This window comes from Triturus cristatus, chromosome 4_1, assembly GCF_964204655.1.
Source record: "Triturus cristatus chromosome 4_1, aTriCri1.1, whole genome shotgun sequence".
NCBI lineage: Eukaryota > Metazoa > Chordata > Amphibia > Caudata > Salamandridae > Triturus > Triturus cristatus.
In genome coordinates this window covers 540,161,621-540,188,999 of record NC_140585.1, presented here as the reverse complement: position 1 = coordinate 540,188,999, position 27,379 = coordinate 540,161,621, and the positions used below count along the sequence as shown (strand labels likewise).

The window sequence follows — 27,379 nt, the reverse complement described above, 5'->3', positions numbered from 1 at the left end:
TTGCCAGTCAGGTTTTCAAATCCTTTTCCATGCGGGTGCCCTAGGTCGCCCCCAGTCCGCTGCCCCCGCCGATCGTACCCTCAAGGGGGGGGCCCGATCACTCCAAGCACAGTCTGTCGCTCAGGGGCGTCTTCGTAGGGGTCGCCTGCCTCCGCGCGCCGCCGCGATATTTCCCTCATAGGCCTCAGCACAAGGCCTAGCTCTCCGTTGGAAGCCGCGGACTCGCGTCGCCGGGTTCCCCAGCAACGTCGTCGCCAAAGCGGCCTCGACCTCGCCTCTAGTGTCGGTGCGGCGTCTTATCGCTAATCAGCGCCGGAGCCGGCCAGTGCGTGCATCGGGTCTCAGGGCAGGTCCGCCGGCAGTTGCAGGCCGTGCAGGAGAAGTTTACTGGGTAATTCACCCGGGATAGGGAAGCTCAGCCGGGAGCTCTACCCAGGCACGTCCATCCGCTTCGCGTGGTAAGCCACGCCCCTATCACTAACAAGAAGGTCTGATGATGTAGAACTGACAGAGTTGTAGTATACTGAGTAGGGTAGTAGGAAGGAGGTGAACCAGGACAGTGTTCCCTTGAGTATTGCCTGTTCAGGGTTAAAAGCAAGATGTCATGGTCAGCGCTTCAGCAGAAATTAAGAAGGGTGGATGAGAAGGTGCTCTCATAGGCAGTGGGGATTAAGCTGGGAAAACAAGTGAATATGCTTTATCTGAAAAGTTCTTTCCATGTAATGAGATTAAGTGTGCTTTTTAATTGTATTACTTTGTTTATTGTAAGGCTTCTTGTTACCCCTAAAGATTAGCATGTTCTTTCTACATATTTAAATGATATACTAAAAGAACAAGCATTTGCAATGCAAAAGGTCTTGCATTTGCGAGAGTTTGAGCTATTGACATGGTAAATAATGCCTTTATATGTTGGTTTTTAAAACAGATAAATAAAAGGCATTGTCATTTACAATGCCAATAGCTTAAACTCTTGCAAACACGAGACCTATTGCATTGCAAATGCTGGTTTGTAAATGCGCCCCCATGCAGAGCTTTTATTTTAATGGCGGCCACGCCCCTTTCATTAGACGCGGCTTGTCTAAAGAAAGGTGCGCGCCTGCCATTAAATTGAAAGTGCGGTATGGGGCACTTTTACACAAAAAAAAAGTTTGTCAAGTTGACAAAAAAGCTTTTTTTTTTTTGTAAAAGCGCCCCATTCAGAGCTTTCAATTTATTAGTGGCCACGCACCTTTCTTTAGACAAGCCGCGTCTAAAGAAATAGGTGCGGCCGCCATTCAAATAAAAGGGCGGAAATGGGTGCTTTAAGACAAAAAAAGTCAATAACAAATAGGAAGAAAAAAAAAAAACATGCGGCCGCGCTCGGCACCGCAAACAACAAAACAAAGGCACGGCGTGCTATGAAAAACAAAAAAGAAAGCGTTGCGATAGAGTGTGTCCTGCCAGAAGAAAGCCATTTAAGCAAATAGTGCTCGGAGACTGTAATTAAAGCCTACTGAGTAACAACACACATAAGAGGGTCAGTCCTTATGAGAGGTTACAAGATGAGACAAGGCGGTATTAAGGAAGGACTACTTAGCCTAATGAGCAATGAAAAGCCACAGTTTACAAATGACAGTGACAGGAGCCAATTAAAAAGACGGCCGGAAAATGAGCAGAGCTTCAAGTCCATACCTGAATACAGCATACCTTGCAGAGCGGCTAATGCGCTGCCCAGGCTCGACTTGATAAACGGGGGATAAGTACTGCAGATTCGATACAGGAATGTGAGGGTAGGCAGGAAGCAGCTGAATGAAATAGTTAACTGGTGATTTGAGAGAGGGGAGAGAATGTGGTAATCTGCAATGATAAATAGCTCCACATGGTGCAGGACTGGTTTGTGGAGCAGTGGGCTGAGCCCAATTATTCAGAGAAGGTTGGAAAGAAGCTTTGAGAGTAAAAGGAGTATCAAGAGCAGTGAAAGGCGTGGCACTGGAGAAGACCTGGTAGAAAAAGGATTTTGAATTACTTTTGTCTGAAACATAACCGCGTTGGAAAGGATGTGGGGTTATGTGAGCCAGGGTCATGTAAGGATGTGGAACAGCATGCATGGCTGTGAAAAGAAGAGGGGATGGATAGAGAGTTTATAGGTATTTAACATAATTCTATATATATTTGTAATTTAGGAGCTTTTTATTACATACTGTCAAATTGTTGATGCCTTCAGAGAACGCTCCAATTTGCCTTACTGTCCCTTCTGAGTCTTCCATCTGAAATATATAGATAAACGTCTCAATTGTGTTATCCTAGAATTACTAATCTGTAAGAGAACTTCTAAAATTGTTGGCACACAAAAGTAAAGGCAACGACTAACAAGATTTCCCCAAAAATATTATTGAACATATTTTGTAAATACATTAAGTGGCACATTTCCCGCCATACCATAGACTACCTGTTCGCATATGGACTCCTTTAATGGTACATCATCCTCCAGATATTCAACCACTTAGTTACAGACCACAATTTGTCCCACATAGTTTCTGGGAAACATCGTAGAGTTGTGAAAGGTCGGTGAAGTCTGCAGTGTAGTGGTCTACCATCACATTTTTGATGAGGCCAGTAAGTCAACACACAATCTCACATCTCCGTTGGACTTATGTGCCATCATCACCGGAGCTAGGCATTCCATTGCCTCAACCCTTTCAATAATTATGCATTACATGAGTCTTTCTATTTCCATCTTTATTTTATTTTGTCTTAAGGGACAACCCAGCTCTTCTTTAAATACCTCTGGAAATTCTTTTTAATAATTAGGAGCATTGTCTTCAATTTGATGAATCTGACCTAGCTCCTCCAGACACAGATGAGCTCCCATTGAGATCCAAGAAAACAGCTAAATCCCTCTGATGAACCAGTGAAGAACAATCGTTACATACCTGTAATCTGTGGTTCTCCAGTATTGGTGTCTTTCATAGATTCACATGCCTGAATCATTCCCCGTAGTCAGAGTGGGAGTCCCGCGGTACATAAAAAAGCAATAATTATGCATATAATAACCAAAAAAAAAACCTTGGTAAATATAAAACCAGGAAGTAAAGTAGCCGTAAGCTACAAGAAAAACACTTATGGCTATCAAAGTCATTATGTACAGTCCAAACTGCAGCCAGTCAGGCGACAGCACCCACCAGAATGTTCTCCTCAGAGGCTCAGGCTCTCAGATTTTCTCGCACAGGAGTGAACCAAAGTATAATAACCTAAACCAGCCTCTGAGGGGAGGTGGCCGGGTTGCATGTGAATCTATGAAAGACACCAATGCTGGAAAACCACAGATTACAGGTAAGTAACTATTGTTCTTCTCCAGTATTTAGGGTGTCTTTCATAGATTCACATGCCTGAATCAGAGTAGATAGCAGTACAGAACATAATGCTCATAAGACGCTCTTTGTACCATAGTAACGAATAGTTTCTTACCTGTCGGTGTAGTTTTGCAGCTTGAAGAGCTTTCTGGATTCACTATGCTCTGCATTATTCCGCGATTTTGTGGTTGGGTCCGGATTCGTAGTCTTTTCTTTGTTTTTTTTTTTTTTGTAGCCCAGGTGGGCGGCGACGACCCACTATTTGGTGCACCTCCCGTGACGTCGTCGTGCTTCCTGCGGAAGTCCCACCTTTGGGGCGCCATCTTCGGGTTCTTTTTTCCTTTCTCTTTTTTTTTTTTAACCCTAGGCGATTGATTAATCCTTATTGTTCATTTTTCTGTACGTTTTCATTCCTTCTGATTTTTTCCCTTTTACCCCCTCTTCCTCCAGCCTCATCTTCCTGGCGGAGGTGGGTGGGTTCGCTAGTGAATCCAGAAAGATCTTCAAGCTGCAAAACTACACCGACCGGTAAGAAACTATTCGTTTTGCAGCGTGAATCTTTCTGGATTCACTATGCTGTGCATAGACTTTGTAGCGGTATTCCTAATTTTGTGGTGGCTGGGTGGTAGATGAGCGTTGGTCGTTGAAAATGTGTTGAAGCACCTTCTGTCCGACCTGTGCTTCCTTGTTCATCTGAATGTCCACGCAGTAGTGTTTTGTGAACGTGTGCACAGATGCCCAAGTTGCCGCTAGACATATGTCCTGAATGGGCGTGTTCGCCAGGAAGGCAACGGTGGCCCCCTTCTTCCTTGTGGAGTGAGCCTGAGGTCCCTCTGCTAGCTCCTGTCCAGCCTGTTTGTGGCAGAATTGAATAGTGAGTGTAAACCATCTAGCGATGGTGCCCTTAGTCACTGGTCTACCCATGAAGCTAGTAGCAAAGGACACAAACAACTGCTTTGATTTCCTGAGTTCCTTCGTTCTCTCAATGTAGTGCATCACCGCTCTTCTAGCGTCGAGGGTGTGCAGAGCCCTTTCTGCATTTGAAGTAGGGTTTTGGAAGAAACTCGGTATCTGGATACTCTGGTTCATGTGGAACGCCGACACCACCTTGGGCATGAAGTGTGGGTCTGTTCTCAGGACTATCCTGTCCTTGTGAATCTGAATGTAGGGTTCCTGTAGCGTTAGCGCTTGAAGCTCGCTCACCCTTCGTAGTGAGGTTATGGCCACCAGAAAGGCCGTTTTCATCGTCAACATTTGCAGCGTGGCCTTGTGAATGGGTTCAAACGGTGCCTTCATGAGCTCCGTCAGCACCACGTTGAGGTTCCATGCCGGCGGCGGCAACCGTTTAGGAGGGGCAATTCTTTTGGCTCCTTCCATGAATCTCCTCACAACCTGCGAAGTGAAGAAACTTCCACCCTTCTCACCTCTGGTGTAGGCTACGATCGCCGCTAGGTGTACCCTTAGGGAGCTCGAGCAGAGGTTACTCTTTAGAAGGTGTGTGAGGTACCTCAGTACGGTTGAGTCTCTAGTCATTCTGTTTTGCAGGCCCTTCTTCCTGCACCACACAGTAAATCTCTTCCATTTGGCGCTGTAGCATTTTCGTGTAGTTGGTTTCCTTGCCTCCCGCAGCACCCGCATAGTGCTAGGAGGCAATTTAAGGTGGGCGACCTCTAGGTCCTCAGGAGCCATGCCGCCAGGTTGAGGCTCTCTTGTTCCGGATGTAGGACCTCTCCGTTTTGCATGGAGAGCAGGTCCCTTCTTCTCTCGAACCTGTGGGGATTGCCCTGTGCCATTTCTTGAATTTGTGAGAACCATGTCTGCCTTGCCCACTGCGGAGCCACTAGGATCAGAGTCATGTTGCTGGTTCTGCACTTCTCGAGCACTCTGTGCAACAGGGGTATCGGTGGAAAGGCGTAGGCAAATGTCCTCGACCAGCTTATCCATAGGGCATTTCCTTGGGATTGCTGATCTGGTTGCCTGGACGCGAAGCTTTGGCATTTTGCATTTTGGCGTGTTGCAAACAGGTCTATTGTGGGAGTTCCCCATCTCTGGAAAATCTTCTCCGTTTCCTGGCCATTGGGCTCCCACTCGTGTGATGCCGAGGTCTGCCTGCTTAGCCAGTCTGCCTCCACATTGTCCTTCCCTGGAAGGTGAATTGCCAGTAGATCTATCCTGAGAGGTATGGCCCATCTCCAAATCTCCTGTGGCAGAGAGGAGAGAGGGAACGACTGTGTCCCCCCCTGCTTGTTGATGTAGAACATTGCCGTGGTGTTGTCTGTTTGAACCAACACCCTCTGGTTGTACAGGTGCCTCTGGAATGCCTTCAGGGCTAGCAGGATGGTTTTCAATTCGAGGTAATTGATATGGCGTACCGCATCTGCTGGAGCCCACAGACCCCTCACTCTGAGGTTGTCCATGTGCGCTCCCCATCCCTTTTGCGATGCGTCCGTGGTAATGGTCATTGTTGGGTTTGGTGGTGTCAGGCTTCTCCCTGCTGTCATGTTGTCTCTGTTCCACCAAGTCATCTCCTCCTGCACTGCGTGCGTAACAACCACTAGATCCTCCCAACTTCCGTTTGCTTGTGACCATTGCTGTTGTAGCCATTCCTGGAATGGTCTCATGTGCAGGCGTACATTCGACACCAGCTGGATACACGACGCCATCATCCCCATCATCTTGCTCACTGACCTCACTGTCAGAGCTAGCCCCTTCCGGTAGAGCCGCGTCTCCTTCAGTAGGGCATCTGTCCTCCTGTCGCTGGGCACCACTGTGCTGTTCAGGGAGTTGATCTTTGCCCCCAGGAAAATCTTCACCTGCTCCGGTTCCAGCGATGACTTCCCCCCGTGAATCGAGAACCCCAGGTTCGTCAGAGTGTCTGTTATGCGTTTTGCGTGCCTCTCGCACTTCTCGCGTGAGTTTGCCTTGACCAGCCAGTCGTCTAAGTAGGGGTAGACATGGATTCCCTGCCTTCGTAGGTGGGCCGCGACCGCCGACAGGCATTTTGTAAAGACCCTTGGCGCCGATTTTAATCCGAAGGCCAGGGTTGTGAACTGGTAGTGTTCCTGGTCGATGTTGAACCTTAGAAGGCCCTTGTGTCTTCTGTTTATTGGGATGTGCAGGTAGGCATCCTTGAGGTCCACGGTGACCATGAAGTCCCCGTCTCTTATTTGGGGCAATACCTCCTGCAGCGAAGTCATTTTGAACTTCTGCGTTCTGATGAACTTGTTTAGGTAACGCAGGTCCAGGATGGGTCTGAGGTTTCCGTCTACTTTCGGGACCACGAAGTAGTTTGAGTAGACCCCCTTGTTGCGTTCTCTGAACGGCACTGCCTCTAAGGCTCTCTTTTCTAGAAGTTTCCGTGTCTCTTCACTGAGTAGGGCCAGTTCTTGAGCCGATCTCTGCCTTCCCTTTGGTCTTCTGTTTGGAGGTCTTTTCTCCAAATCCACGCAGTATCTGTACTGCATGACGTTCAGTATCCACATGTCTGTGGTTATACGCCGCCACTCCTGAAGGTAGAACCTCAGTCTTCCGCCTACTGGTGTTGTATGCTCGTAGGCTTTCGAATCTTGTCTCCCCCCTGATGTTACTGTACTGCGCCTCACCTTTGGGGGCATGTCGAGGGTAGGCGTCCTCTTGCGTGCTGAGTCACTTTGATGAGGGCTGGTCACCCCCTCTCCTCCTCTGGCCACGTCCGTTCCCTCTCCCGTGAAAGGACTGGCCCTGAGGTTGGTACTGCCAGTTTTGCTTCTGTTGACCTTGTTGTCCGTGACCATCACCCTGCTGACCCTGCTGGAACGTCTGGTGCGCCGCCCCCTGCTGGCTTCCTCCCCTACAGTAGGGTCTCCTTGAGGGATTGCCTCGCCTCATTCCCCTCAGCTGTAGGGCCCCCATGGACCTCGCCGTTTCGTTTTCTTTTTTCAGCTGGGTGAGTTTCTCGTCTACTGTTGCTCCGAACAGTGTCTCTCCGTTGAAGGGGGTGCTAAGGATGTTGTTCTGCACCTCCGGTTTGAATCCCGAGATTCTTAGCCATGCATGCCTTCTCTCGGTGACCCCTATGGCCATTAGTCTTGCTGAAGTCTCTGCCCCGTCCAACGCCGTCTTTATACAAGAGTTGGCGATGTTTTTACCTTCGTCTACCAGGTGCGAGGCTCTCTGGCGGTATTCTTCAGGGAGGTGCTTTACTAGCTCCCCCATCTCGTCCCAGTGCTGGTACTGGTGCCTATTGAGAAGTGCATTGGAATTCGCCATGCGCCAGTGCATTGCGGCGTTCCTCTCGACCTTTCTTCCTGTGAGGTCTATCCTCCTGCTTTCTTTATCAGGTGGTGGCCCCGAAGTTGCTGGTACGGTGGCCCTTCTCCTGGCCGTGGAAGCTATGATGGAGTCGGCGGTGATGCTACCCTTGATGTAAGGGGGGGTCCAGAGAAGAGTGCTTATACTTCTTCTCCGTCCTGGGCGTGATCGAACGGCAGGTCGCTGGTTCCTTGAAGGCTTCCCTCCCCTGATTCATCACACTTTGTAGCATGGGGAGGAATTGGCTCCTCGTCTGGATGGGGAGCAGTGTCTCGAGGAGGAAGTCGGCTTTCGGCCTCTCTTCGTCGAGTTTGACGCCGAAGGCTGTCGCTGCGCTCCTGAACACCATGTTGTACACCCTGATGTCGTCGGGTGGCGAAGGCCTCGAAGGGTACGTGTCTACGGGCTCCTCCGGGTTTTCGGTGTCGAGATCCTGCCATTCGATGTCGTGGCTGGTAGATGGCGCCGAGCTGTAGAACGACTGCTGGTCTTCTTCCTCGGCTTCGCCTTCATAATATGTCTCGTCTTCCTCTTCGAGATCTCTTGTCAGCCCCTCGGTGTCGAATTCGTCCTCGATTTCGACGACGTTCGTCAGTGGAGCCGTTGGAATCTTGAATTCCTTCATCTTGGCATCGAACTCCTTCTTCCTTTGAAGGATGTTATCCATTTCGGCCTCGAGCCGCCTCTTCTTTTTCTCCATCTCGGAGATGCTTTCGGCGTCGACCGCGGGCCTTTTCGACGGAACTTGCGTCGGCGTCGACCGCTCTTTCTGCGTCGAGCGTCCCATCTCATGGGTCGACTTCGACGATCCTTGCCTTTCTGCGTCTTTCGGCACCAGGGAGTCCTTTTTGAAGGATCCGCTCGGCCTCTTGTCCATGGTTCCCCCCTTGGTCGTCGAACTTTTCGGCGCCGGGGCTCCCTTCGTGGACTTTGACTCTGATTTTCTCGAGTCACCCTCGGGTTTTCAAGGTATTTTCTGTTTTGAGCTCGACGATTCTCTTACCTCGTCTTCATTTTTCTTGTCGGTCTCTACGACCGTGAAGCTTTCGGGTCCCTCGGCGACGTTGTCCTCATCGTCCGTGGATAGGCCCAGATCGTAGAGCGACAGGGCCTTACCCTTGCCATCCATGCTGGCATTGGCTCTTCTCTGCCGATCTCTCACTCGGAGCGTCTTCGGTGCGAAGGCTGAGCAGGCGTTGCAGTCCTTAATCTGATGGTCGACCGGTAGGCAGAGGTTGCAGACCGGATGCTGGTCCTTCTGCGCGAACTTGTGGTGGCAGTTAGGGCAGAACTTGAATGGCGTCTTGTCCATTGCGCTCAGGGCCTCTGAGTGCGCATTCTCCAAGGGCGTCGAAGAAAAAGGCGCAAAACTTCCTTTCTTCGCGCTCCTGATGTAATCTATTCCTTTCCTGTGATATCTTCGTAGTAGTTATCGACGAAACTCGCTTTTCTTTCTTCTTCCTTCGATTGTAATTCTGGAGCTTCCCGATGATGATCCAGACCCAACGGCGGAAAAAAGAATCTGAAGATGGCGCCCCAAAGGTGGGACTTCCGCAGGAAGCACGACGACGTCACGGGAGGTGCACCAAATGGTGGGTCGTCGCCGCCCACCTGGGCTACAAAAAAAAAAAAAAAAAAAAAAACAAAGAAAAGACTACGAATCCAGACCCAACCACAAGATCGCGGAATAATGCACAGCATAGTGAATCCAGAAAGATTCACGCTGCGAAAATATACATCTCTAATATATATATATCTGTAAAAACGGTATATATGTATATATCATTAATAAAGCTGATAAAGGTGGGAACATTGTTTTATGGCCGAGGGATATGTATTTGGAAGAAGCGTGGTTGCATCTTAATGATACAAACTGTTACAGAAAAGCCAACTTCCAAGACTTGAAACAGAACAAAGAATATGTTTTTAATGAATTGGCACAGTGGAAGCGTGTGGGTCTTCTATCCAAAAATGAATACAGCTTTCTCAAGAATGATTATCCTATGATTCCGTTTTTATACTTTATTCCAAAAATACATAAGAATGTGGTACCGGTTCCAGGTAGACCAATTATTTCAGCTCAGAAAAGTCTATTAGAGGCAATGTCAAAATATGTTGACCATTTTTTGCATGAATTTGTAGAAAAATTGCCATCTTTTGTTAGAGATACTGGACACTTTCTTTCTAAATTGAAAACAGTTATTTGGGATGAAGATTGTTTGTTAATAGTGATGGATATTAGCTCGCTGTACACCAGTATTCATCACAGCGATGGTATCAATGCAATCCGTTACTATTTGGATATGAGAAATATACATATGTATGAACACAACAAGATGTTGGTTAAAATGATAGAGATTTGCCTAACACGCAATTATTTCCTATTTAATAAGGAAATATTTCAACAACTGCGCGGAGTAGCTATGGGAGCATGCTTCTCCCCCAGCTACGCATGTTTACATGTGGGCTGGTGGGAGGAGCATGTACTGAAAACTACCCATAAGAATATTTTTGACCAACACGTTCTTCATTGGTGGCGGTTCATTGATGATGTCTGTTTAATTTGGAAGGGTTCCCCGGAATCAGCAGCCAGCTTTGTAAAAGATCTCAATACCAACACACAAAACTTAAAATTCACATCAGAAATTAGCAATAAAAAAGTGCAGTTTTTGGATGTAGAAATCTTTATTAAGGAGAATAAAATGCATACAAAGTTACACAGAAAATTAACGGCTGGGAACTCCGTACTACATGCTGGTAGTGCACATCCCCAGCATCTTATACGAAGTATTCCCTATGGTGAATTTTTAAGAATCAAACGTATTTGTAGTCATGATGATGATCTAAAAGAATGTCAGGCAGAAGCCTTTAAGAGATTCCTAAGTAGAGGATATAAAGCCATTGAATTGACAAAAGCATTAGACAAAGCGAACAATATAAATGACATTGGTTATGATTCTAAAATTTCAGAGATTCCAGCAACAGTTGTGCGAATAGAAGAGAATACAGAGATAGCTACTATTGAGACAGTGGATAGTATAAGACTGATAACTAATTTCTGTAGACAAGAACGGCAGGTTCGTAAGATTCTTTATAAAAACTGGCCAATTATTCGGTCTGACATGACAATGTCACGAATCTTACCAGAACTACCGAATTTAACATTCAGAAGAGCGCCGTCTATGAGGGATGCTCTTGTAAGAAATAGTCCAGAGGTGATAGTCCCTAAAACATGGCTTTCAACTAGAGCAGGGTTTTTTAAATGTAGTTCATGCCGTGCATGTAAGTTTGGTAAAAATACTTCGGAATATGTCACAGCTTTTAGTCCAGAACCGGTTAAAATAGAAGGGCATTATACTTGCAGAACTGATTATGCTATTTATATTTTAGAATGTACGTGCCACTTATTATATGTAGGAAGTACCAAACTGCAAGTTTTTAATCGGATATTGCAACATCTTAGAGCTGTGGTTAATTCCGATCCTAATTATCCAGTAGCTAGACATTTAAAACTCGTTCACAAGAATAACCTCAATGATCTCAGATATTATGTTATCAGTTCGGTACCAAAAAATATTAGAGGTGGCAACAGAGAAAAAAGATTAAGACAAGTAGAATCAGAATTTATTATGCTACTTGACTCTAGGATGCCAAATGGTCTCAACAATAGTGATGATTTGCACAACTTTCTTTAAAAATCTTTAAAAATTTTCAAATTCAAAATACAAATTAAATATTATCAATTGCTGATGAATCTTATTTAGGCTTTGTTAAAAATGGGGGTTTTTATTCTGTTTCTATGGCTCGTTATTTTATCTGGTTTTTCTGGATTTTTAGCGGGGTATGGGTGAGAATATTGCCGATTTTTTTAGCTTTGACATTTTATCTGTATAGAAAAACCTTTTTTTATAGTGATTTTTACTATATTTATTCATTTTTCTAGATCATTAGCTACTATTTGTTATCTTGTAACTTTATGAAATTGATAAATCTTGCGGCACTATTCTCATTTTACTTGATTGTATCTATGGTTTTAGATTTTGTCAGGTTGGCGGGGTTCTTGCCGGCTGATTTAATTTATTTTGAGTAGATCATCTTATAAAATACAATTTAAAACTCAAATGAATATTGAGGAGTTTAAAATTATGTCTTCAATAAGACATGATGTTTGAGTACTAAATTATGACTTTAATATTTTTTATTTGATCAAAAAGCAAAAATGCATTTTTTCTCTTTTTTATTAGATTCACGGATTTATTTCATAAAATCATCAAAAAAAACCTTGAAAATGAATTAAGATCAATTGTAAGAAAAGAAGAATTGGAGGGGCATCTCTTCATTTATGCTGCTACATGGTGTTATTATTATGTATATTGTTTGGTTGTATGGTTTATTTATGCACTTGCACTTTATTTATATTTTGGCACATATTGATGTATGGATTAATTGAAGTTTTAAATGTCGAGACTTTTATATAAAAAAGGCCAATTACAAAGAGTGTAGATATTAATGGAATTTGAAGTTTATTTAAACTTAATATAAGCATTGGGCTATTTATGTTACAAATTCACATTAGATTGTTATTGAGAATGGAGGATCTGATAATTCCCTAATATTACAGAAAATAACATTATGGAGCACTATGCCAGTATTGTTTCGTTGTATGAAATAGAATATACAGGAGAGGAAAAATGACATGAAAATTAAATGTATATGTATTGAGCTGTTGGCCTTTTAAATCGACATGCACTGTGCCTTTAAATCAATCACAAATTGAATACATCATGTGATTATGTGCTTTTGGTTGGTTCCACACTATATATTCACACTGATAGGTTCAGCGCGTCATGTGATCAAGACTGCCGGTGGGCAGTCGAAACGCGTCATGCTGAGCACTTGCTTTATTTATAATTTTGCACAGAAACCTCTTTATCTGCAACAATAAAAGAAGAACTTTTCCCATATTGTGGTCCGTACCTGCTTTTTCGATCGGAAGTGGGATCGCTTCAGGATTGTGCTTGTCATATATATATATATATTATATATATATATATATGTATATATTATCTACTAGCGGTCGCCAGTAGATAGTTATAGTTAGGACCGTGTTTCCATAGGAAAAATGAAAATTCTATTTTGAAAAACGTTGGCTCCGGTTGACGAATCCTCGCGAAATTTTCAAAACTAATGGGGCGCTCCGCTCAGCTCCTACCCTGAAAGTCTCGGGGGGAATTCGTCAAGCGGGGGCCGAGAAAAAAGGGGGTTCCCAAAACGCGTTTTCCCCATGCATTTTCCCATAGGACCTTTAGTCAAAGGTACAGCCCGAACGGCTGAACAGAATTACTTGAAATTTGTCAAAAGGTAGTCCTCAGGTCAGGGATGTGCCTTTTGCATATATGGAGTCAATCTGTTCAGTAGTTCCTGAGAAAATTGCACTTAAAGTACATAAATAGCTATAGCCGTGCACGGTGCGCGCACCCTAACGTGCGCGAGCGTAATTCTGATTGGTGGTTGCATGTCAGTCAACGTTCGAATCGGTCGAAATCAGGAAGTGTCGGCCGCCATTTTGTTTGTTTTGAGTGCGAGAGTGAAGAAGGAAGGTGGCGAACCTTCCTTTTCCACTCTCGCACTGAAAACAAACAAAATTAACTTCTCTCCACACCAGAGCACAAATTTAATCCACCTATAGGAATAGATAGATTTGGTGGAATAACGTCTGGCAGACAAAATTACATCTACCACATCTGGTGGGAGAGAAAAAGAATTCAGGTTGCCCCGTTCAATCTCCATGCATGAAGGTGTAAGCTCTGGAGGTGGGGGTGTAGAACCTGCCCCTCCGATTGCGAGAGGAGGTCTGCCCTGAGAGGGAGACATAGCGGAGGGTACGAGGAGAGGTGGAGAAGATCTGTATACCACAACCTTCTTGGCCAATCCGGGGCGATCAATATGACTTGGGCCCGGTCTTGGCGAATCTTCCTCAGAACCCGAGGAATCAAGGGTATGGGCGGAAACGCGTAAAGGAGTTGTGAGCTCCAACTCAACTGAAACGCATCCCCCAACGCTCCCTGCATCGGATACTGGAGACTGCATAATGACAGGCAGTGAGCGTTCTCGTGAGTGGCAAACAGGTCCACCCGAGCAGTTCTCCACGTCCGAAAGACGTGACGAACCAACTCTGGATGGAGCCTCCACTCGTGGTCGGCGGAGAACTGCCGACAGACTGTCTGCACGCACGTTCAGAACTCCGGTCAGATGATTTGCCAACAGACAAATCTGATGATCCTCAGCCCAGGACCAGAGACGCAAAGCCTCTCTGCAGAGACAAAGAGACCCCACTTCTCCCTGCTTGTTGACATACCACATTGCGGTAGTGTTGTCCGTCAGGACTTGAACCGACTGACCGCGAAGGGAAGGGAGGAAGGCCTTGAGTGCCAAACGTATCGCCCGCAATTCCAGAAGGTTGATGTGAAGCAACGTTTCCTCTGGAGACCATAGACCTTTGATCTCCAGATCCCCCAGATGCGCACCCCACCCTAAAGTGGATGCATCCGTTATCACTGTGGCCACCGATGGAGGTAGCTGTAAGGGCTTTCCTTGAGACAGATTGCCCTCCATGCTCCACCAAGACAGATCCGCCGCAGCTTCTCTGGAGATCCTCACAGACTCCCTGAGATCTCCTTTGTGCTGATACCACTGCCTGCGGAGGCACCACTGGAGCGCCCTCTTGTGCCAGCGATCATGGTTGACCAACAGAATGCAGGAAGCAAACAGACCGAGCAGACGAAGGACCTTCAGGACTGGAACGACCGCTCCATTGTAAAATAAAGTAATCATTTCCTGTATGTCGAGAATCCTTTGTGGTGGTGGGAATGCTCGACACACAGTAGTGTCCAGTACCGCCCCTATGAACATGTTGCGCTGAGAGGGCACCAGGTGAGATTTGGGCACATTTATCGAGAAACCCAATTTGTACAACAGCTGAGTTGTTATTTGCAGATGATGTAGCACCTTCTCCGGCGACTCCGCTTTGATCAGCCAGTCGTCCAGATAGGGGAAAACCGGAATCCCGACCTCCTGAGATGTGCTGCCACCACTGCCATCACCTTCGTGAAGACTCGGGGTGCAGTAGTAAGACCAAACGGAAGGACCGCAAACTGATAATGTTGCGATCCTACCGTAAACCGGAGATACTTCCTGTGCGACTTCAGGATGGCGATGTGGAATTACGCATCCTGCAAGTCGATCAACACCATCCAGTCCTCCTGATTCAGCGCCTGAAGAAACTGCGCAAGGGTGAGCATCTTGAACTTTTCTTGCTTCAGATAAAGATTCAAGATCCTGAGGTCCAATATCGGACGCAGTCTGCCGTCCTTTCGGAATCAGGAAATACCGGGAGTAGCATCCCTGACCCCTCTCCTGCTCTGGAACCACCTCTATCGCACCTTTTTGTAATAATTTCAGGACTTCCTCCTGTAGGAGAAGACGGTGGTTCTCTGAGCAAGCCCCTTGACAAGGAGGGTAATTTGGAGGGAATTCCCGAAAGGGAAGGGCATACCCATTTTCTACAAGATCCAGAACCCAAAAGTCTGTAGTAACTGATTCCCAATCTTGTAGAAATGGGTAAGCCGGCCCCCCACAGGACCAGCATGATCCAGAATGGCAGATCTAGGGCTGCTTTGTGGTGGTGGGAGGGGCTGAGGAAGAGGAGGAGGAGGAGAGTTGACGGCCAAGTGTGCGACCCCTGATTCTGCCTCTGTACCCCTTATACAGAGAGCTCTGCTGTTGTTGCTGCTGTTACGTCTGCCTGTAGGAACAAAAGGTTGCCCTTCCGAAACCCCAATATCTCTTAAACGATCCTCTTGACTGGGATTGAAGGCCCAAAGACTTAGCCGTAGCCTTACTTTCCTTACAACGTTCAAGTGCAGCATCTGCCTTTTTGCCAAATAGTCCAGAGCCATCAAAAGGCAAGTCCAAAAGCGTTGATTGCACATCAGGGGAAAACTCTGATGACTTAAGCCACGCACCCCTCCTAGTGGCAACAGAAGACCCCATGACTCTTGCTACTGAGTCCGCTGTGTCCAGTCCACTTTGTATCACCTGACGTGCTGCTGCCTGGGCATCCGTCAAGACCTCATTAAAACCAACCCTATCCTCCTCAGATAGTTTTGGAGCCAATTTGCAGAATCCATGAGCGCGTGAATATAGCGTTCCAAAAGGCAAGTGACATTTGTAGATTTAAGGGCCATGCTGGCCGATGAAAAGACCTTTTTGGCCGATTGATCTAGTTTTTTAGCTTCTCTGTCACTTGGGACCTGAGGAAACGCACCCTTAGATTTCCCTGAACAAGCAGCCTGAACCACCAGGCTCTCAGGCGACGGATGTGAAGTTAAAAACTCTGGGTCCCCTGGAGCTGCCCTATACCTCCTGGCAACTGTTTTAGAAACTGCGGGAGCAGAAAAAGGCTTACATCACACCTCCATTACAGGATCTATAATGGCCTCATCAAAGGGCAACAATGGTTCTGAAACCGTAGAAGGATAATGCAGTACCGCTGTTAGAATATTTGACTTGAATTCAGTAGAAGGCAACTGCATATCTAACAACTCAGCTGCCTTCCTTATGACTGCGTGATATGGAGCCACATCCTTTGAGGGTTCATCAGGAGGTGGAGTAATTTCCCATTCAGGAGATAAATCCAAGCCACTAGCTTCCTTAAGTTCTTCAAAAACGTCATCAGACTCCACAAGCTCTCCTTCTTCTGCCTCTTCCAAAAGGTACCTTTGCTCATCAAGCACCCTTTGAGCCTCCCTCCTACACCGGATCCGTACAACCGGCGTCGGTGGCGCTGTGATCGAATCAGACGGCGCCGTGATCGAATCAGACAGCGCCGGTGCCGGCATCGAACGTGGTTCCACAGGAGCAGCCGGCGTCGAGCGAGGTCGAGTCGGCGCTAGTGAAGACGGAAGCGGCGTCGATGTCCTCGGCGCCGGCAGATGCCAAGACGGCGTCGCTGGGAAAAATGGCATGAATAGGCCTGCGGATATGCCTGAGGCACTCCCAAACTGAAGGCCATAGGACCCATCGGACCCGAAGGTGCACCAGTGGAGTATATGGCTCTTGAAAATACCCCGTACCTTGCATTTAGATAATGCATGGGGTCCTGCCCTGGTCCAGGGAACGCAGGGTACTGATCAGGCATCACCGGACTCGGCCAACCGGCGCCGACGGTGGAATTTGCAGGGTCGAAGGCTCACCCGGTGCTGGAAACTCCTCAACCAGAGCCGGAGACTAAGCCGGAGCCGGGGATGGAACCGGCGTCGGAGATGGAACTGGTGCCGGAGATGGAACTGGTGCCGGAGATGGAGCCGGAGCCGGAGAATGAACCGGTGAAGCCACTGGAGAAGAAGGACCAGCAGGTGAATCCGGAACGGGTGAGGGAGACACAGAGTCCTTACGGCGCCGAGAAGGTGACTTCGAAGCCGAACTCGTGTCAGAGTGACGTCGAGAAGAATGTCTCCTCTTCTTTTGTGCTTCTTAGATCTTGAAGCATGCCCCGAAGTCGACTTAGACGCCGACCTCTATCTCGACCTCGATCGTGACCTCGTGATCTACTTCCTCCTTCCTCTATTCTCTTTTTTTCATCCTTGCGATGAAGAGTTTCGCCTCTCTTTCCTTGAGAGCCTTGGAGCTCATCTTGCGACAGCAAGAGCATCCATCCACATCATGGTCCGAAGATAAACACCATACACAGTCGTCATGTGGATCCGTGATAGACATATGTTTTCCACATTCACAACAGGGCTTGAACCCCGATTTCTTTGTCGACATTTTCCCAAAAAAAGGACAGAGAAATCCAGTAGAAACACAAAGTAACAGTGAAGCTACTGATAGAGATTCCCGAAATCCGTTGGCACCGACGGCACGGAAAAAAGGGAACTGACGTCATCACGCCGACGAGGTCTTCTTATGGAGCCGGTGACGTCAGTGGAGTCGTGAGCGGAGCCGTGCCTCTGTGACGTCGTCTTCGACCTCATCGGCGTGGACTGCTACAAAAGTTTCCGAATGTTGCTGGCGCAGGGGATATTCACAAGGTGAGGAATCCACTGGCAGATGTATCCATCAGAATCTCCTTGCTGATATCAGAGCCAATAGTAAAGAAACTTTCCAAGAAAGGAACTTTAAGTCCACTTTATGAATAGGTTCGAAGGGGTGCCGCATAAGTTGTGTAAGCACTACATTAAGATGCCAGGATGGAGGTGGATGCCAAATAGGGGGAAACATCCGAAACAATCCCTTGAAGAATTGCTGAATGACTCTGTTTGAATAAAGAGAATTAGATCCAAACCTTGAAAATCGCCGCCAAGAACACCTTCAAAGTAGAATGGGAGAGGCACGATGTTGCCAAATGAAGAAAGAACGGTAACATTTGTTCCGGTTTTGCATGAATCGGGTGGATACAGACAGATTGACACCACATGCAAAACCTCTTCCATTTTAGCTTGTATGTTTTAATAGTAGCAGGTGCTAGTGCATTAGCTAAAACTTCCCGATAGTCCGCAGGAATATTTATGTGTGCGAATTCAAGGTGTTGAGGAGCCATGCTGCTAATCTCAAAGATGCTGGGTCCGGGTGACAGATCCGTCCATTCTGTATGGACAGAAGGTTTGGTATTGGTTGAAACTGAATGGGATCGCACTCTGAGAGGAGAAGTTCGGTGTACCAGTATTGGCAAGGTCATCTGGGAGCAATTAGTATCATGCGGCAAGGTTGTTTCTTGATCTTGCGAAGAACTCGTGGAACCAACGGAATCGGAGGAAAGGCGTAAGCATACATCTGCGACCAATTAATCGAAAACGCATTCCCACATTAGTCGTTGTGGGGAACCCAACTTGCAAAGGACGGGCATTTGCGGTTCTGGCTGGTCGCAAAAGGTCTAGATCGGGGTGGCCTCACTCTCGAAAGACTGTTTAAAGTTGGTTGATGTAGCTCCCACTCATGATTGGATATTGTTGACCTGCTGAGGGAATCCGCTAGAACATTGGCGACTCCTGGAACATGAATAGCTGAGAGGCTGATCTTGTGACGAATCGTCCAGTTCCAGATCTCTTGAGCTTGTTGAGATAGTAGGGCTGACTTCGTCCCTCCCTGCTTGTTCAAGTAATGCATACTTGTAGTATTTTCTGTTCGAATTAGTACTGAGGCTCCCAGAATGATGGTTCGAAATGACTTCAGGGCCAAGAAAATGGCTCGCAACTCCAGAAGGTTGATATGCCACTTCTTTTGTTGGAAACTCCACTTGCCGTTGACCGTCATCCCTTGAAGGTGCGCCCCCCATCCCTCGAGGGAAGCATCTGTGGTTATAGTGAAATCCGGTAGTTCGACCAGGAATACACATCCTTCCCTTACGTTCTTTATTGGATTCCACCAATGGAAGGCTTCTCGAATCAGAGGAGTGATGCGAAAGACATCGTCGAAAGACCCCGAAATCTGCAACCATTGAAGGTTGAGTTCTTCTTGTAATGGTCTCATTCTGAAATGGCAGTTGGGTATCAAAGGGATGCAGGAAAAAATGATCCCTAGAAAAGACTTTTACAAACGGACTGAAACGCACTCTTTTGAGAGCAATAAGCGAGCTAATTTGCAGATCTTGAGTTGTCTTTCTTTTGAGATGAAGGCCTGAGTCAGCTGGGTGTCCAATGTGGCTCCCAGAAAGGTCTTTCTCTTTGATGGAATCAGATGAGATTTTTCGAAATTTATGGAGAGACCCAGAGATTGTTACAGCAACTGACATTTCTGAACATGTGCGTTTGTGGTTTGAAAAGAATTCGTCTTGATAAGGCAGTCGTCCAAGTATGGGAAAATTTGAATTCCTTGCAGACGAAGGTGTGCGGTCACCGGTGCTAGGACCTTCGTAAACACACGGGGTGCTGATCGTAGACCAAATGGAAGGACTCTGAATTGAAAGTCTCTGCCAGCCACTCTGAACCGTAAACATTTTCTGTGTCTGGGTAGGATTGGCACATGAAAATAAGCGTCTTGGAGGTCGAGGGTGGCCATGTGATCGCCGCCGAAAGTAGTTGAAGGATTTCTTGAAGTGTTAACATTCGGAAAATTACATTTTTTAGGTATTTGTTGAGGGCGCGAAGGTCGACGATGGGGCGCCATTCGCCCGACTTTTTTAGTATTAGGAAAAATCTCGAATAAAATCCCGTTCCTCTTTGTAAAGGAGGGACCTTTTCGTTTGCTCCTTTCCGAATCATCAGATTTATTTGGGGAAATAGCTCCTTTAGATGAGCAGGAGATGGTCCTTTGGGAGGAGAATTTGGGGGAATCTTTGTGAACTCCAGAGCATGGCCTCTGGCCACAATATCCAGAACCCACTTATCTGTTGTAATTGCGGACCAGTTCGAGTAGAATTGGAATATTCTTCCTCCAACTTTTGACTGGGGAAACAGCAGAAATGGTGGCAGGTGGCGGATCTCATTGTTTTTTATTTGAATCCAGTCCACGATAGGAGGGCTTCCTTCTTGATTGCGAGTAGGAGTTACCTCGCTGTCCATATGACTGCTGCCTGTAAGGCTGATATCTTTGATTACCCTGAGAGATTTGGTATGACCTATGCTGATAGTACCTCCCCTATTGGAGAAGGATCCACGTCCTTTAGCACCTCGAAAGGACGACTTTCGAAATTGAAGGCTACCCAGAGATCTCGCCGTCTCCGTGTCTTTTTTAATAGCCTGAAGGGCCTCATTTACATGTTGGCCGAATAGTGACTCCCCATCATACGGCATGTCAATAATTTTGGTTTGGATCTCTTGGCGAAAAGATGTAGATTTCAGCCAACCTTGTCTCCTTAGTACTGCTACACCCGCTAACTGTCTGAATCCTGCGGATACAACATCCATGGCTGCATCAATGATTTCCGCAGAGGTACACTCTCCTTCCTGTAAAATATTCAAGGCCTCAGACTTGGAAGGTTCTGGCAGCATGTTAATGTAGGGGGAGATGTCTGACCACATCTGCCTATCATATCTCCCTAATATGGTTAGGGAATTTGCAGCATGGACAGTCGTCGCAGCCATAGTGGAAACCTTCTTCCCAATCGAATCCAGCTGTCTTCCATACCTGTCTGGCAGAGCTGATATAGGCGAAGAGGGGTTCCTGGCCCGTCTCTGCGCCGCTTGGGCGATGCAGAGTCAGCTTTTGGCTGACCTATGAGGCATGCAGGTGAGTTGCTTGGTGCCTTATATTTCTTGTCTAACCGAGGCAAGACTGCAGGAAGAGAATTTGGTGCTGCCACGATCTTCAGCCCTTCCTTCCAGATGAAGTCTATGATGGGAATTGTCCTTATTTGCCTTTGTGGTTGATCTTTAAAATCATAAAGAAAGCAATCATCTTTCTTAGTCTCCATAGGTATGAGAAACCTTTTTGTCGCCCTCTCCATAAGGAGATGAAAACCTCCGATGTCCACAGGAGGAGAGTCAACAGGAGCTGGAGCCGACGGTGATGGAGTTTGAATTTGGTATTCGTCACACTCCGAAAGAATAGACCTATCATCCACTTCCCCCTCTTCCCTGTCATCATCCGTGGTATTAGCATCATGGGAACGATGACTTGGTACTGGAGAAGGTGGTCTAGGAGATCCTAAAGAAGATACAGGAACCCTTGGCATGGGCGTTGATGGAATAGACTCCGCCGACTCAGAAAAAGGAAAACGACGATAATAGTCTTCCAACATATATTGTAAATTATTAAGCAAGGCCAAAGGCATTTGTGCTGTAGGAACCGTGACAGGAGCTGGAGCTTCAGGTTCAGGAAAAGGTTCTTCCTCCTGGTCATCGTCTTGATACTTTATGAACAATTCCGATGGACTTCTAGCAGTGCGGAATCTGTCATCCTCTCCAGATTCCTCCTCTTCTTCCTACTCAGAATCCAGTAATTACTCAGGCAACTTCAATGGTGAAGAGCTTCCAATGAGGAGCCACATCTTTGTAGCAAAGAAGCCGCCGTTGTAGGCAGGGCAGAGAAGACAGTAACCGATGTTGCAGACCAAACTTGTCGGTCTGTGCAAGAAGACAAAAGAGGCGTCGACGAGTGTGCCGTCAACAAGATCGTCGTCGATGGGATTGGCGTCAGCAAAGTGATTGTCGACGAGGCAGTTGTTTCCGAAGACGAGGGACTCTTCGTCGACGAGGAGGTCGCCGACGACGAGGCAATCTTAGTCGACGAGGAGGTCGCTGACGACGAGGCAATCTTCGCCGACGATGTGGCTGTCGGCGAGGAAGTCGTCATCAATGAGGCAGTCTTCGAAGACGAGGTGGCCGTCGACGAGGAAGTTTGTCGACGAAGCGATAGTCGACGAGGTCTTCTTAACTTTTGACGTCGACAGAGCGCTGACAATAGATTTAACGTTAGTCAACGAGATGGGTCGAACAGCAACAGAGACCAGCGTCGACGGAGATGAAGCTGATGACATGATCATCTTGGGTCTCGGTGACGGTAACCGTCGACGTGGCGTCGACTATGATAATCGTCGACGGAGGAGCCGTCGACAACACCGTTGACGACAGAACTTTTTGCTGAGGGAAATCTTTCTCAAGGAGTCTTTTTGATGCCAGAGACTTTCCAGTCTTTCTCGGGGGCGTAACAGGCTTAGACTTTGAAGGTTGAGAAGCCTTTTTTGAAGAAGAAGTTGAAGGTAAGCTAGAACCCTTAGCGGGCTGAACTTATATATATATATTCACTGAAAAAACCATAGGTTTCACACATGTTATAGTTAGCTGTACATTTCACTCGTAAAAAACCAATGAAATTCCCCCGTTATAGTTAGTGCAGGCAACTATAACTCACGCGACCGCAATCCTCTGCTGATGCTAATACTGTATTTAGACACTTATTTGCCCATGTCTTCTTCCATTAAATTTTAGCTATACATATATTACAAATATTTTTTTTCATAAAGACACATATGTCATCAGCAGAAGATTGCGGTCGCGTGAGTTATAGTTGCCTGCACTAACTATAACGGGGGAATTTCATTGTTTTTTTACGAGTGAAATGTACAGCTAACTATAACATGTGTGAAACCTATGGTTTTTTCAGTGAATTTGCAAGGTTTTTTAAATGGTAATTCCTAACTATAACGTGTGTGAAATCTATGGTTTTTTCAGTGAATTTGTACGTTTTTTTAAATGCTAAGTTACTTTACGCCATTCGTGGCGTGCGCGCCCAGTTAACGCAGTTCGTTCCGTGCGCGCACGGTGCGCTTCGCGTACCGTGCGCGCACAGTGAGCACGCGGTGCGCTTCGCGCACCGCGCGCCCACTTTACGCAGTTAGTGCCGTGCACGCACGGTGGTCACGCGGTGCGCTGCGCGCACCGCGTGCCCACGTTATGCGGGATGGGCCATTTACGCACGATGCGCTTCGCGCACCGTGCGCACATGGGGGACATATTATGCGCATCTTTGTGAAATTTATTCTTTGTTAATTTCTTATGTGTAATAAGCCATGCTCAAATGGTGCCCTTCGGGCACCATTTGCACACGGGGTGGGAAGGGTGTGGATAATTTTTTTGAAAAAAATTTTTTACCGTACGCGTACGGTAAGCGTAATCGGCGATTTTCCGAAAAAAAAAAAATATTTTTTTGGGCTTGGGGGTTGTATGGGGACCCCTATATCAATGCTGGGTGGTTAGGATCTCAAGAAACTGCCTCTTTAGACATTTTTTGCCTTCGTTTTTGCTGCCCAACTCAGAGAGCGAGAGAGAAAATGGCGGCCGCCGCTTCCTGGTTTCGACCGATTCGAATGTTTACTAAGATCTAAGAGCCAATCAAAATCGCGCTCGTGCACGCCACCGTACGCGTACGGTAAGCTTACGGTAAGCGCACCGTAAGCTGCCACAGATATATATATTGATTTAAAGGCTATTTTCTCAGAATCTACTGAATAGATTTACACCAAACCTACAAAAGGCACTTCCTTGACCTTATGGCTACCTCTCTGCCAAATTTCAAGTAATTCTGTTCAACCGTTCGGGCTGTAGCTGTGTCTAAAGGTCCTATGGAAAAATGCATGGGAAAAACGCGTTTTGGGACCCCCCTTTTATCTCAGCCCCCGCTTGACGAATCCCCCAGAGACTTTCAGGGTAGGAGCGGAGCGTAGCGCCCCACCTATTTTGAAAAATTCGCGAGGATTCGTCGACCGGCGCCAAAGTTATTCAAAATAGAATGTTGCGGATTTCCTATGGAAACGTGGTCCTAACTATAACTACCTACTGGCGACCGCCAGTAGGAGAGATATGGAGATATATATATATATATATATATATACTACTTTTTCTCAGATCTTTGCATTCCTTCCCCAAAGTGTTATCTTTTCAGCTTAGTAGAGACTTTAGGAAGAAAATGTAAATCAAATGTTTTCAACCATATCTCAAATGAATTCAAAGCACACGCGTCATCATTAGATAAACTGGGTAGATGTTCATATACTTCTTGACGCTCTGGTCCAAGGCAATGCAATAGTAAAAACATTTTACACTCCACGCTTAGAGATGTCCCACAAATAGTGAATGACTAAATGCATTTTTCAATTTTTCCCATTTCAAATGAGGTTCTCGTGGATTTATTAGAAAAAATTGAGGTGGAGGCACATTCAGCATCTTTGCACCACCTTATCACTAGTACAATAATAAATGTAAAAAATAAAACAAAAAAACTTGACTCCGATATCCGATCTGATACCAGATATCCCATTCGATAAGATACCCGAAAACCCTCACCTAAAGCAATATCAATGAGATACGAAAAGTCAAATGGCTTTTGATCTTCTCCGTTCTTTACTGTTCTTCTAGTAGGAACTATCCACACCAGATCAGACTGCACCTTGCATTCAGAATATGAGGGTTGTTTTCAGAGAGACAGCAGTCATTTTATAGTTCCACTCACTATACTCCCGGACAAAACACTCTACATTGTAGTGTTGACTTCATCCCAACACTAGATGGCGTTATAGTATAGCAGATAATGCACAAAGTTCTCGAGAGTCCAGTCGTGGAAGCAAAATTTTCCAAGATTCCAAGCGATTGCAGCGCTGCTAGAGAGTGACAAAGAGGTAAATCGCCTATGCTGCTCAGATGAGGAAACGCCGCGTAGAAACCTTGGAATGCCGCTCGATATCTCCTCACAAGAAAAGAAAGACTTAGCGTGAGGCTTCATGCGCTCATGAATTAATATATGCCGTGCAGAAAACCTGTAGTCAGCTCTGTTAACGGGGCTGGGAATGTTTACACAGCTAAGGTTCGGCTGCTCCGACGCTAGCACCGTTACGGTTGCAAGACGTCCACGAGACTGATCGTGATGAGGACCGGGTGCGCACAGTAACAGTTGTCATTTGAAGGCAAACAGTGAAAATCTGTCAAAGTCTTGAAAACTTCAAAAAACAGCACCACAAGGATGACGCTGCACCTAGCCACAAATAGACTAGCCTGACCTCTGAAGGGTGAACACGCCGGCCCGTTCGTTGTCACAGTCGCTCATAAACCTTACTCTTTCTTTAAATTCGAATGAAGTTGTGGTGCTAAGGTTTCTTTTCCAGCTTGTCGCCAATGTAAAGAGGTTCAAAAGCCAACACTAAAAGTTTTGGGTTCCATCCCAGCTTCTCTTCAAATCTCATTTTGCGACAGCACGAAGGTTATACAACCTTATGACATGTCTTGTGACGTAGCAACTTGTCACAGCACAAGAAGCGGGATGTAGTAAATACCACAGAGGTCTATTGTGCAGGGAGTGTGGGGGCCTGATGCTGTTGATATATCAAGCCCATGGCATGATTACCGAAAAGGGCGATATCATTTTGGAGATTGCTGGACTGGCGCCAAAAGGCTTAAACGCTCCAGGGCAGAGTCTTGACTTTTCGTCAAACCGGCAGTAACCTGTCAAAGCAGATCTCCGGAAAAGCCTGTGGATTTCTCCCATTGCATAACACTGGACCCAATAGCCTTTCCTAGGCAATCGGTGGCGCCTAGCCCCGAGCAGACCTAGACAATCAGTGGCGTATACATACGGGCCAAAGTAGCCCTGGGACTTCTGCTAAGTTCTCACCCAACCACATCTCCAAAGAGTGTGGGTATAACGTCCAAGAGACGGACAATGTTGAACGACCTCAAGACAAAGCTGGCTGAGGAGAAGTCTTTTGCCAAACGTTCCAATATGTTTGGACTCTCCGTCAATAGGAGTAGTCAGTAAGGAGTTGGGGTTGACTCTTCTGGTGAACTCTTGCACCACCAAACTCTCAGGAGTGTGATGCTGGGTTAAGAAATAGGGGTCGTTGGAGCGATGGACGACCCGTTGATGACTATTTGCTTTGCTTCCATATGCATATTGACATATACCCGTTAATTAAATAGGGTTACTTGTGAGAAAATCTGCAAAATACCCCTTTTAAGGCTTCTCAGGTAGGTGGGATAGGTAAAGAAAACTGAGTTCAATGTGGTTTTCTTGATTTTTTTCTTTTGAAACTTTGAGGGCGGTAACTGGCTAATTTGGTGTGCCTAATACTAAACTACCTGCCAGTAAGAGACAGATATCTATGAGGCTCTACCAGTTGAGAATAATATCTTTGCAATCGCTTCCTATTGGAAATTGTTGTCTCTAGTTAGCAGAGGTATGCACCCTTTTCAAGCAGGAACCACAATCCTGGTCAGGGTAAGTCACAACACAATCCTAAATTATCCTGTGCTCAACCTCTGGTAGCTTGGCATTGAGCAGGCAGGCTTAACTCAGTAGTTAATCTGTAAAGTATTTGTGAAATAGCCCATACAATGACAGTAAATACACCCAAAAAGACTCCACAACAGTCTAGAACAATAGAGAATATTTATTGGAGTAAATCAAGGCCAAAATTATCACAATCCATCAAGTTGACGTCGAGATATTGAATTTTGTAGAAATAAAAGCAAATGAAGTGCTTAGAAGCAAGTAACACTAAAAAGGTTACTTCAGGATGCGAGGGAACAGTGCACATCCAAATGGAGCACGGGCCGGCTACAGGGACCCATTTGTGCCCGCTGAACATAGTATCTTGGATCCGGGAACCTAGTCTGCGCGACCAAGCTATGTACCATCCGGCATCGGTCTGAGAGGCTGTGCGATGAGGCTTTGCGAGGCTTCACGTCATCCGGTATCGGTTCCCCCGAGATAACAGCTATTCGTGGGGCTTTGCTTGCTTCACGGCAGATTTGGCCGAAACTCAGCTGCAGTACCCACTTCTGAGGCCCAGAACTTGGAGGAGGCACCTCAGGCAAGGGCAGGACTCAGAGAAGGCAGTGTCCCGCAGCAACAAAATGCAGGAAGTCTTTTGTGCCCCAGAGACTTTAGAAACAGGAGGCAAGCTAACAAGCCCTTTTAGATCACTTTGGAGGGAAGGCCGAGTCCAGCTCTCCTTCTAGCAGTCAGGGAGCAGCAGGCAGCAGGGCGACAACCAGGAAAGCGGTCCTTCCAGAAAAGCAGCCCAGTTGAGTCCACTGAGTAGCACCGCAGCCCACTAATAAAGGTTCAGTTCAAGATCCAGAAGTGTCTGATTAGATGAGGTCAGAGACCCAATACTTCTACCCAAATGTGCCTTTGATGTGAGGGAAACTTTTAAAACAGTGGTTTTGAAGTGCGCCACTAATCCCTTCAACCAAGTCCTCGCTCCAGACTACCAGTGGGGGGTTATCAGTCCTTTCTGTGGGGTCAGGCCACTACCCTTTGAAGTG

The 27,379-nt window shown here is 46.5% G+C and overlaps 1 protein-coding gene across 37 annotated transcripts in view; it reads right to left on the bottom strand.

Annotated features, from left to right (window-relative positions):
• The window catches only part of PPFIBP1 (PPFIB scaffold protein 1), a 1,024,139-nt gene that overhangs the window by 25,787 nt on the left and 970,973 nt on the right, over positions 1 to 27,379 (bottom strand). For all 37 annotated transcript variants that reach the window (XM_085652838.1, XM_085652839.1, XM_085652808.1 and 34 more), the window contains one exon: positions 2,181 to 2,246. In XM_085652838.1, coding sequence (XP_085508964.1) covers positions 2,181 to 2,246 — 66 coding nt within the window. The remainder of the gene's footprint in view (positions 1 to 2,180; positions 2,247 to 27,379) is intronic.